Source organism: Acipenser ruthenus, unplaced genomic scaffold (genome assembly GCF_902713425.1).
Source record: "Acipenser ruthenus unplaced genomic scaffold, fAciRut3.2 maternal haplotype, whole genome shotgun sequence".
Taxonomy (NCBI): Eukaryota; Metazoa; Chordata; class Actinopteri; order Acipenseriformes; family Acipenseridae; genus Acipenser; species Acipenser ruthenus.
Window position 1 is genome coordinate 50001 of NW_026708387.1, and position 11977 is coordinate 61977.

The window sequence follows — 11977 nt, forward strand, 5'->3', positions numbered from 1 at the left end:
ATCCTTCCCTGCAGCTCCCTCTGCATTATCTCTCAACACACGGCTTCCTGAGCAACACGGGATCAAGAGGTGGAGCACGAAGCAAAGGGGCCCTCACCCACGAGAGAGAGAGAGAAAGAAAGTGTGTGTCTGCGAGGGTCTGTCACACAGAGACGAGAGAACGAAACACGCTCTCAACACGATCACAGGGAGACGCACCCCACACTTAGAAACATATTATAAGAGACACAGACACACCACAGACTAGCTGATATAAAACTGAGGTACAGGGAGAGGGGAGAGGGGAGAGGGAGGAGGGAGGGTCTGTCACAGAGACGAGAGAACGAAACACACTCTCAACACGATCACAGGGAGACGCACCCCACACTTAGAAACATATTATAAGAGACACAGACACACCACAGACTAGCTGATATAAAACTGAGGTACAGGGAGAGGGGAGAGGGGAGAGGGAGGAGGGAGGGTCTGTCACACAGAGACTAGAGAACGAAACACACTCTCAACACGATCACAGGGAGACGCACCCCACACTTAGAAACATATTATAAGAGACACAGACACACCACAGACTAGCTGATATAAAACTGAGGTACAGGGAGAGGAGAGAGGGAGGAGGGAGGGTCTGTCACACAGAGACGAGAACGAAACACACTCTCAACACGATCACAGGGAGACGCACCCCACACTTAGAAACATATTATAAGAGACACAGACACACCACAGACTAGCTGATATAAAACTGAGGTACAGGGAGAGGGGAGAGGGGAGAGGGAGGAGGGAGGGTCTGTCACACAGAGACTAGAGAACGAAACACACTCTCAACACGATCACAGGGAGACGCACCCCACACTTAGAAGCATATTATAAGAGACACAGACACACCACAGACTAGCTGATATAAAACTGAGGTACGGGGAGAGGGGAGAGGGAGGAGGGAGGGTCTGTCACACAGAGACGAGAGAACGAAACACACTCTCAACACGATCACAGGGAGACGCACCCCACACTTAGAAACATATTATAAGAGACACAGACACACCACAGACTAGCTGATATAAAATCTCTCTCTCGACTCAAAGCTCACAGAGAAATAATAATAATACTAATAATGAGAACTTTGAACAAAGAAACTAGTCTTGTTTTTCACATTTAAAAAAATAAATAATGTTTTTAATTAAAAACCAACCAGCGAGGGCTGGGAATCAGACTCCTATCGCACAGCAGTGTGATCCAGTCCAGGTTTTACTGCTACCAGCTTGATCAGCCCCCCAGTGTGTCTAGCTAACAAGCTCAGGTGTGTCTGATTATTAAACTCCCAGTGAAAGCAGGACTGGATCACGCTGCTGTGCAGCGGGAGTCTCGCTCCCAGCCCGGAGTTTGATCCGATCCCTACCTCGGCTGAGCCTCTGCTTCTCTCCGGACAGAATTCCCGGCGTGTCGATTATGCTGATGCTTTCCAGGACCGGATTGGGAAGCTGAGCGCACATAAACCTGGGACAGAAACAAGACTAATTCAAAAACACGCAACAGAAAATAATGCAACGTTTCAATTAGTTTTATTTATATAGCGCCTTTCACACCCCGACAAAAAAGAAAGCAAACTAGATCATTTCAATAAGAACCACACAAATAAATATTTTTAGATAGATTGGAGCGAGACTCCCGCTGCACAGCAGTGTGATCCAGTCCTGGTTTCACTGGGAGTTTAATAATCAGACACACCTGAGCTTGTTAGCTAGACACACTGGGGGCTGATCAAGCTGGTAGCAGTAAAACCTGGACTGGATCACACTGCTGTGCGATAGGAGTCTGATTGCCAGCCCTGCACACACACACACACACAGAATCAGACAAGCACACTCACTGCATTACTGAACAGGACAGCAGGGGATTTTTGTAACGGGACTCTGCATCACACAAACATCATGCAAAAATCTACTGACCGGAAGCACAAAACACGCCATCACAGGCTGACTAGTATTCATGAAGAAATCTCTGCTTCCTTTTTATTTTATTGTTCTCTTATTTCGGCTTTCCACTGTTCTTTATACAAACCGAGATGAAAGGGAGAATTGTTAAGAGAAAAAATAAATAAATAAAATCACACAGAGAGCGTGCTGAGCAATGCAACAAGCAACAGCACAGGCCAGCTGAGTTTCAACATCTCTGAAAACAGCATGTCTGTGTTCATGCATACAACAGAACGAATACATAACACTAGACTTCACTGAGGGGAGCTCTGAACCCCAGGACTGGGTGCAGCAGCAGCAGCAGCAGCAGGGCTAGTGTGAGTTTGTAACCCTGCTCAAACTCCTGGCTCCTGATCATTTCAATATTAATAATAATAATAATACTAGACTTCATTGAGGGGAGCTCTGAACCCCAGGACTGGGTGCAGCAGCAGCAGCAGCAGGGCTAGTGTGAGTTTGTAGTTTTAACAGAGTGGAAATGTGTGCAGTGTGTCTAGTGGGACAAAGGGATCTGGGTTTCACTTTGGAAGGGAGCCCAGCGAAGGCACACCCAACACTGCTGTGCAGAGCACAATGCAAGAGCAACCATGGACTGCAAAATAACTGGACTGCGGACACACACACACACACACACGCACACACACACACGCACGCACGCACGCACACTCACAGAGAGTGGTGAGGGGATATCAGGACACGTTGTTGATGCTGAATCACTGGGATCAAACTGCTCTGTGTGTCTCTCTCTGTATCTCTGTCTGTGTCTGTGATTCTCTGTCGCTCTCTATCTCTCTGTATCTCACTCTGTGTCTGTGTGTGTCTATCCCTGTGTGTCTCTCTGTATCTCTGTCTGTGTCTGTGATTCTCTGTCGCTCTCTATCTCTCTGTATCTCTGTGTGTGTGTGTGTGTCTATCCCTGTGTGTCTCTCTCTGTATCTCTGTCTGTGTGTGTGATTCTCTGTCGCTCTCTATCTCTCTGTATCTCTGTGTGTCTGTGTGTGTCTATCCCTGTGTGTATATATCTCTCTGTATCTCTGTCTGTGTGTGTCTATCCCTGTGTGTATATATCTCTCTGTATCTCTGTCTGTGTCTGTGTGTGTCTATCCCTGTGTGTATGTGTGTCTATCTCTCTGTATCTCTGTCTGTGTGTGTATATATCTCTCTGTATCTCTGTCTGTGTCTGTGTGTGTCTATCCCTGTGTGTATGTGTGTCGATCTCTCTGTATCTCTGTCTGTGTGTGTCTATCCCTGTGTGTATATATCTCTCTGTATCTCTGTCTGTGTCTGTGTGTGTCTATCCCTGTGTGTATGTGTGTCTATCTCTCTGTATCTGTCTGTGTGTGTCTATCCCTGTGTGTATATCTCTCTGTATCTCTGTCTGTGTGTGTCTATCCCTGTGTGTATGTGTGTCTCTCTCTCTGTATCTCTGTCTGTGTGTGTCTATCCCTGTGTGTATATATCTCTCTGTATCTCTGTCTGTGTCTGTGTGTGTCTATCCCTGTGTGTATGTGTGTCTCTCTCTCTGTATCTCTGTCTGTGTGTGTCTATCCCTGTGTGTATATCTCTCTGTATCTCTGTCTGTGTCTGTGTGCGTCTCTGTCTCTGTCTCTATCTGTGTGTGTGCGTGGGTCCTGTTTCTATGAATGATCACTTCACAAACTCCTCTCTCAGAATTCCCTGGGCTGGTACATTCCCATATATTTTGGGAAGCCCCGGTTTTTCCGGGAGGCAGTCGCGCACCAGAAATCCCCGGTCTGAAACCGGACACCTCGGGGATCAGATAAGAAACCGGTCGGCACGCTTTCACTTTCACTCGAGTTTCGAAGAAAAGTACATTCGAACAGAGGTCACCTCGACTGCAGAGCGAAACTAAGCCTGAAGCAGGTCCTGTGAGCGGGCAAAACACACGCCCAGATAGGGGCAAAATAACAGGGAGCTTACTGTGAACCACCCGACCCAAACAGCCAGCTCTCTGGGGTGTGAAACACATAAACTGTGTGTGTCTGTCGATCTGTCTCACGCTAGCCCTGCTGCTGCTGCTGCACCCAGTCCTGGGGTTCAGAGCTCCCCTCAATGAAGTCTAGTATTATTATTATTAATATTGAAATGATCAGGAGCCAGGAGTTTGAGCAGGGTTACAAACTCACACTAGCCCTGCTGCTGCTGCTGCTGGACCCAGTCCTGGGGTTCAGTGCTCCCCTCAATGAAGTCTAGTATTATTATTATTAATATTGAAATGATCAGGAGCCAGGAGTTTGAGCAGGGTTACAAACTCACACTAGCCCTGCTGCTGCTGCTGCTGCTGCTGCACCCAGTCCTGGGGTTCAGAGCTCCCCTCAATGAAGTCTAGTATTATTATTATTAATATTGAAATGATCAGGAGCCAGGAGTTTGAGCAGGGTTACAAACTCACACTAGCCCTGCTGCTGCTGCTGCACCCAGTCCTGGGGTTCAGAGCTCCCCTCAATGAAGTCTGGTATTATTATTATTAATATTGAAATGATCAGGAGCCAGGAGTTTGATGTTTTATAAGTTGTAATGGAAGAATCATTTCCAGTGCATTTCAGGGTTGTTCTGCAGACAGCTGGTCTCTCATTGAAGGAAGGCGGTCTGGGTCATTGACTCAAGGCTATTTAAAACGACCCCTCCCTACTCCCGCGCCTCTCAAACAGTCTCTCCAGTGAAGTCAGTGTGTTTGTATCTTCTCTCCCTACAGTGGCAGTGCAGCATGCTTTCATCTGAAGAGCACAGCTTATCCAATTGTAACAACGACCCCAGCTACCAGCTTGATCAGCCCCCAGTGTGTCTAGCAAACAAGCTCAGGTGTGTCCGATTATTAAACTCCCAGTGAAAGCAGGACTGGATCACACTGCTGTGCAACCCCCCCAGCTCAACCACTGCTGACTCCCTGTGTGTGTGTGTGTGTGTGTGTGTGTGTGTGTGTGTGTGTGTGTGTGTGTGTGTATGTGCGTGTGACCCTGAGCAAGTCACTTCACCTCCTTGTGCTCCGTCCTTCGGATGAGACGTCAAACAAACGAGCTCCTATTGGAAGTGACTCTGCAGCAGCAGCAGCAGCAGCAGCAGTTGTTGATGAAGCAGAGTTCACCCCCCCTAGTCTCTGCGAGTCGCTTTGGATAAAAGCGTCCGTTAAATCTCTCGTTTAGGGTTTAAACTTTTTCAAAAAAGTGTTCAATGTTATCCACTGTCAGAGACATGCATGCGATTGTGTGTGTGTGTGTTAAAATCTCTCTCTCTCACACACAGTCAGCTGTTTCTGCTCAGTGCCTCTCGACAGCTGCCTGTTTTGCATTCCTAGTCCCTCTTTGCTCTGAGAGACTGAGAGACACAGAGGCAGCGACACACCCTCCCACCCTCCAAATACACACGAGAGGGGGAGGAAGAGACAGAGGGACCTCCATCGGTGTGTTTGAATGGAAAACAAATTAATAAAATCAATGACGAGGTCCCAGTCCCTCCTCAGCTCCGCTACAGACACACTGCCTCCCTCCCAGTCCCTCCTCAGCTCCACTAGAGCCACACTGCCTCCCTCCCTCCCAGTCCCTCCTCAGCTCCACTAGAGCCACACTGCCTCCCTCCCTCCCAGTCCCTCCTCAGCTCCACTAGAGCCACACTGCCTCCCTCCCTCCCAGTCCCTCCTCAGCTCGGCTAGAGCCACACTGCCTCCCTCCCAGTCCCTCCTCAGCTCCACACTGCCTCCCAGTCCCTCCTCAGTTCCACTAGAGCCACACTGCCTCCCAGTCCCTCCTCAGTTCCACTAGAGCCACACTGCCTCCCTCCCAGTCCCTCCTCAGCCCCACTAGAGCCACACTGCCTCCCAGTCCCTCCTCAGTTCCACTAGAGCCACACTGCCTCCCGCCCAGTCCCTCCTCAGCTCCACTAGAGCCACACTGCCTCCCAGTCCCTCCTCAGCTCAAAACCACTAGAGCCACACTGCCTCCCAGTCCCTCCTCAGCTCAAAACCACTAGAGCCACACTGCCTCCCAGTCCCTCCTCAGCTCAAAACCACTAGAGCCACACTGCCTCCCAGTCCCTCCTCAGCTCCACTAGAGCCACACTGCCTCCCTCCCTCCCAGTCCCTCCTCAGCTCCACTAGAGCCACACTGCCTCCCTCCCTCCCAGTCCCTCCTCAGCTCGGCTAGAGCCACACTGCCTCCCTCCCAGTCCCTCCTCAGCTCCACACTGCCTCCCAGTCCCTCCTCAGTTCCACTAGAGCCACACTGCCTCCCAGTCCCTCCTCAGTTCCACTAGAGCCACACTGCCTCCCTCCCAGTCCCTCCTCAGCCCCACTAGAGCCACACTGCCTCCCAGTCCCTCCTCAGTTCCACTAGAGCCACACTGCCTCCCTCCCAGTCCCTCCTAAGCTCCACTAGAGCCACACTGCCTCCCAGTCCCTCCTCAGCTCAAAACCACTAGAGCCACACTGCCTCCCAGTCCCTCCTCAGCTCAAAACCACTAGAGCCACACTGCCTCCCAGTCCCTCCTCAGCTCAAAACCACTAGAGCCACACTGCCTCCCAGTCCCTCCTCAGCTCCACTAGAGCCACACTGCCTCCCTCCCTCCCAGTCCCTTCTCAGCTCCACTAGAGCCACACTGCCTCCCTCCCAGTCCCTCCTCAGCTCCACTAGAGCCACACTGCTTCCCTCCCTCCCAGTCCCTCCTCAGCTCCGCTAGAGCCACACTGCCTCCCAGTCCCTCCTCAGCTCTGCTAGAGCCACACTGCCTCCCAGTCCCTCCTCAGCTCTGCTAGAGCCACACTGCCTCCCAGTCCCTCCTCAGCTCTGCTAGAGCCACACTGCCTCCCAGTCCCTCCTCCGCTCAAACCACTAGAGCCACACTGCCTCCCAGTCCCTCCTCAGCTCAAAACCACTAGAGCCACACTGCTTCCCCCTGCTCAAACAATATCAAAAATAAATACTTGCGGTAACAAATCAACGACATTGTATTTTTGTAAAACACACGCTCCTATTTATAAATCTTCTTGTTAGCCACAGCGGGTTTGGCGGTTTTGTAACAAGGCTTTTTTAAAGCACACAGTCCAAGTGTAGAAGTCGACACTTATCACCGATCTGCCGCCGTCAGCAGATTCCCAGAAATAAAAACTTAAAGAGAGAGAGACACACAGACGGCAGTAAGTGGAATTTCAACCCCAGGACGCAGCGTCTCCGTTAAAGACAGATCCGAGCTTAGAAAATATTGAACGGCGGTCCGGTCAGCGTGGGATCGCAGTTCAGTTTGATGGGGCGTTGGCGATATTTATAAGAGAACCTATTTATTTTTTCCACTCTCCAATACGGGACGGTCCCGACTCGTTTATTTAAAAAGGGCCCTTTTTTTTGTCTGAAACGTACTGAAATAAAACTATATATTTTAAATCACTTAAACCAAAAAAAATTATAAAAATCATATTTAAAGAACATAGTTTCCAAACGAGGAGGAGGCCCCCATTCAGCCCATCTTTGCTCGTTTGGTTGTTTAGTAGCCGATTGATCCCAGAATCAGCTTCTTGAAGGATCCCAACAATTTAATAAAGGCTGTTTTTAATTTGACAACGTTTAAAAAACTTAATTAAAACATTGTGGGATATTATCGACTCTTAATCTGCGAGAACATAACTTTACAGTAAGACTCATTACAATGTAAATAAGGCGTTATAACGTATTAATAATAATAATAATAATAATAATAATAATAATAATAATAATAATAATAATAATAATAATAAGTAATTTAAACAAACAAACAAAAAAACAGTCCGAGTACATAACGTTACAGTTTACAGTTTAAAAAGAACGTGAATTAAATAAATATATATTTGTTGACCAAGATTTCTAACGCTCAGGACAATGTTATCTAAATAAATATTTGATCGTTTGTTGTCTCCACAAACAAACAAACAAACAAACAGACACACACAGAGAACCATTTATTTTTCAAAACAAAAAACAAAACAGACACCAAACCCGTACCTGTTGAGGAAGGCGTTTCCAAACGCGTTGAGTTTTCTGAAGGGTTTTTTCGGGTCGACCACCAGCGCGTTGCCCGGCACGACCCCCTCCTGCTCGCCGTGCATGACCGCGATGAAGGAGTCCGTGGTCGGCTCCGGTCCGATCCGCATCCCGGGGAAGTCCTGCTCCATGAGGTGGCGGATGAAGGTGGTTTTCCCGGTCGAGTACTGCCCGACCAGCAGGACCATGGGTTTGTTGTCGAAGTCGGCGTCCTCCAGAGCCGGCGAGTGGAAGTCGTGGAAGCGGTAAGCCTCCTCCAGCGGGAGCAGCTTCGTGCGGTACAGCCGCTTCAGCCCGTCCGACACATTCTGCAACAACTCCGGCTCCTTTTTCCGCTTCGAGTCGGTGGACAAGCTGAACATGGCTTATATTCCTACCAAAAAAAATATATATATAAGGGAGGGAGGGGAGAGTCTTTTTCTGTGGTAAATGTGTTGCTAAAACGCGGAGTTTGGCTTACGGTTTAGGTTTGGTTTTGGTTTTTTTTTTAATAAAAAACGACGACGCCTCCCTTCGTGTTAAAATAAATAAAATTCGTCCGTCTTTCTTTCTTTCTTCTCTACGCGTCTCCCTCACAGGCTGCGAAGGACTGAAGTGAGGAAAGTCCGGCCAGGCTGAAGTACGAAAGCGGCGTGCTACGTCATCAGTGAGGTCATGGATTTACTGGATTTCTCACCGGCCATTTTGGGAAGGGCAAATATATACTGTGTATAGTATATATATATATATATATGAAATGAAAGTTTTTAGAACATCAGAAGAAGAACACATAAGAACATAAGAACATAAGAACATAAGAAAGTTTCCAAACGAGAGGAGGCTCCATTCGGCCCATCTTGCTCGTTTGGTTGTTAGTAGCTTATTGATCCCAGAATCTCATCAAGCAGCTTCTTGAAGGATCCCAGGGTGTCAGCTTCAAACAACATTACTGGGGAGTGTGTTTTTTTTTTTTTTTTTTTTTTTTAAATTTAAAAGATTAACGAAAACTTTTAATACCTCTATATATATATATATATAATTTATTTCTTAGCAGACGCCCTTATCCAGGGCGACTTACAATTGTTACAAGATATCACATTATTTTTACATACAATTCCCTATTTATACAGTTGGGTTTTTACTGGAGCAATCTAGGTAAAGTACCTTGCTCAAGAGTACAGCAGCAGTGTCCCCCCACCTGGGATTGAACCCACGACCCTCCGGTCAAGAGTCCAGAGCCCTGACCACTACTCCACACTGAGTCCAGAGCCCTAACCACTACTCCACACTGAGTCCAGAGCCCTGACCACTACTCCACACTGAGTCCAGAGCCCTGACCACTACTCCACACTGAGTCCAGAGCCCTGACCACTACTCCACACTGAGTCCAGAGCCCTGACCACTACTCCACACTGAGTCCAGAGCCCTAACCACTACTCCACACTGAGTCCAGAGCCCTGACCACTACTCCACACTGAGTCCAGAGCCCTGACCACTACTCCACACTGAGTCCAGAGCCCTGACCACTACTCCACACTGAGTCCAGAGCCTTGACCACTACTCTACACTGAGTCCAGAGCCCTAACCACTACTCCACACTGAGTCCAGAGCCCTGACCACTACTCCACACTGAGTCCAGAGCCCTGACCACTCCTCCACACTGAGTCCAGAGCCCTGACCACTACTCCACACTGAGTCCAGAGCCCTGACCACTACTCCACACTGAGTCCAGAGCCTTGACCACTACTCCACACTGAGTCCAGAGCCTTGACCACTACTCCACACTGAGTCCAGAGCCCTGACCACTACTCCACACTGAGTCCAGAGCCCTGACCACTACTCCACACTGAGTCCAGAGCCTTGACCACTACTCCACACTGAGTCCAGAGCCTTGACCACTACTCCACACTGAGTCCAGAGCCCTGACCACTACTCCACACTGAGTCCAGAGCCCTGACCACTACTCCACACTGAGTCCAGAGCCTTGACCACTACTCCACACTGAGTCCAGAGCCTTGACCACTACTCCACACTGAGTCCAGAGCCCTGACCACTACTCCACACTGCTGCACTCTATGTGCGTGCGTGCCTGCGTGCGTGCGTGCGTGTGTGTGTGTTGTTGCACAGCGTACAGCCGGGTTGCGACAGGAATGGCTGTCATGTATTCGGTCATGAAACTTTTTCCTATGGATGTAAAATTGTTCCTTTTCCCAAATGTTGAAACTGTGACCGTGTTTACCACATAGGGCGTGTGAACGTGACCGTGGGGGCGGTCGAGAGGGGGGGGGGGGGGGGGCGGTCGGGGGTTTAGGAGAGGGAGAAAGGGGGGGGGGGGGTCAGTGAGGGCTAACAGCATTTTAATTTTTAATGTTTTTTTTTTTTAAAAAAAACACGCCCAATAATTACAAATATCGAAACTGGAAGAGACTCAGTCGAGCAGACAGCAGTTTCGGCTGCAGTGGCTTCGTCAGTGTCATTATTGAGGTGAAAACGAGTCCGTTTTAAAAATGACGGGTGATTCCCAATTCGCCCCGCTACCGAAGCTCACAAACGCGTGTCTGTTTGTTTGTCTGTTTGTTTGTTGTGAGGGATTCCCGTGTCGCTGTCGTCATCTCATAACGTCACTGTGAGAATGCGCGCGCATCTCCTGCTCTGACGCACACAGGAATTCTGGAACATTTCCGTTTCTGCAGCTCTGCATATTTCTAATGAGAGAAAAATCTCACCGCCTTTATTCAAACATTAAACATTAAAAACATCCCTTTTATAATGACTTGAGAAGATTTACAACTTTCAAATATATTTTTTCTTCCCCCCCCCCCCCCCCCCCCCCCCCCCCCCCCCCCCCCCCATGCTTTCTCCTCACATTCCCCCGCAGGAATGTGAGGATGTGTCGCTGATCCTGGCAGAGTGGAGAGGCTGACTGCACTGGAGTCCGGTTACAAGAGCCAGCCAGCCTATAAATACATGAGAGAGAGAGGGAGAGGGAGAGGGAGAGGGAGAGGGAGAGAGAGAGAGGGAGAGGGAGAGAGGAGAGGGGAGAGAGAGAGAGAGAGAGAGAGAGGGAGAGGGAGAGGGAGAGAGGAGAGGGGAGAGAGGGAGAGAGAGAGAAAGATAGAGGCAAGAGGGAGGGGAGAGAGATAGAGGGAGATAGGGAGAGGGGGGGAGAGATTCACCATACAACCATTGCCCTCTTTGTGTGATAAAGCACTGTCATTGCAGAACCCCTGTCTCTGTCTGTCTGTCTGTCTGTCTGTCTGTATTACCATTTCAGAGCCCCTGTCTGTCTGTCTGTATTGTCCCTACAGATCCTCTGTCTGTCTGTCTGTCTGTCTGTCTGCATTAACATTGCAGAGCCCCTGTCTGTCTGTCTGTATTGTCCTTACAGATCCTCTGTCTGTCTGTCTGTCTGTCTGCATTGTAACTGTAGAACCCCTGTCTGTCTGTCTGTCTGTCTGCATTAACATTGCAGAGCCCCTGTCTGTCTGTCTGTCTGTCTGCATTAACATTGCAGAGCCCCTGTCTCTGGTCAGTGTATAGGGCAGCTACAATGGGAAAGAAACGCTCCAAAGCACTTTTTTCAAACTGTCAAAAACACTTTTTTTTTTTTCAATTTCACCAAGTAAATATTTTTTCTGAACTTGTTGCCCAAGCGTACTGTTACAGCAGCCGAACACGTCACTGCGGGACAATAACGAGATGCCCGGAACTTTACTGACGTCTAGTGGCGAAGTGGCGCAATGTCACGCTGCCTGATGACATTCCATTACTACTGACACCCCCACATCCCGAGCCCCGCCCCCCCAAATAAATAAACAGACACACGCATAATTATTAAGTAAAAGTTTATTGAAAAGTTTTCCATTACCTCTGAAACCAGGTTTACAAAATTGTTCAGTTTGCAGTTTCTCTTTCCTGACCATCTCGGTTTGAACGGTCTGCAGTGCAGCCTGTACGAACCAATCAGAGCCCCCATTACTGCGTGTGCGTGTGTGTCTCGTT

General features: G+C 48.9%; 1 protein-coding gene across 1 annotated transcript in view; it reads right to left on the reverse strand.

The window, feature by feature from the left end:
* Window positions 1-8585, reverse strand: part of LOC131732053 (EH domain-containing protein 1-like) — an 18031-nt gene extending 9446 nt beyond the window's left edge. Inside the window, exons 1-2 of the mRNA XM_059021064.1 lie at window positions 7958-8585; window positions 1394-1491 (exon numbers count right to left, since the gene is read on the reverse strand). Coding sequence (XP_058877047.1) covers window positions 1394-1491; window positions 7958-8358 — 499 coding nt within the window. The 5' untranslated portion in view covers window positions 8359-8585. The remainder of the gene's footprint in view (window positions 1-1393; window positions 1492-7957) is intronic.
* Between the last annotated feature and the right edge of the window lie 3392 nt (window positions 8586-11977).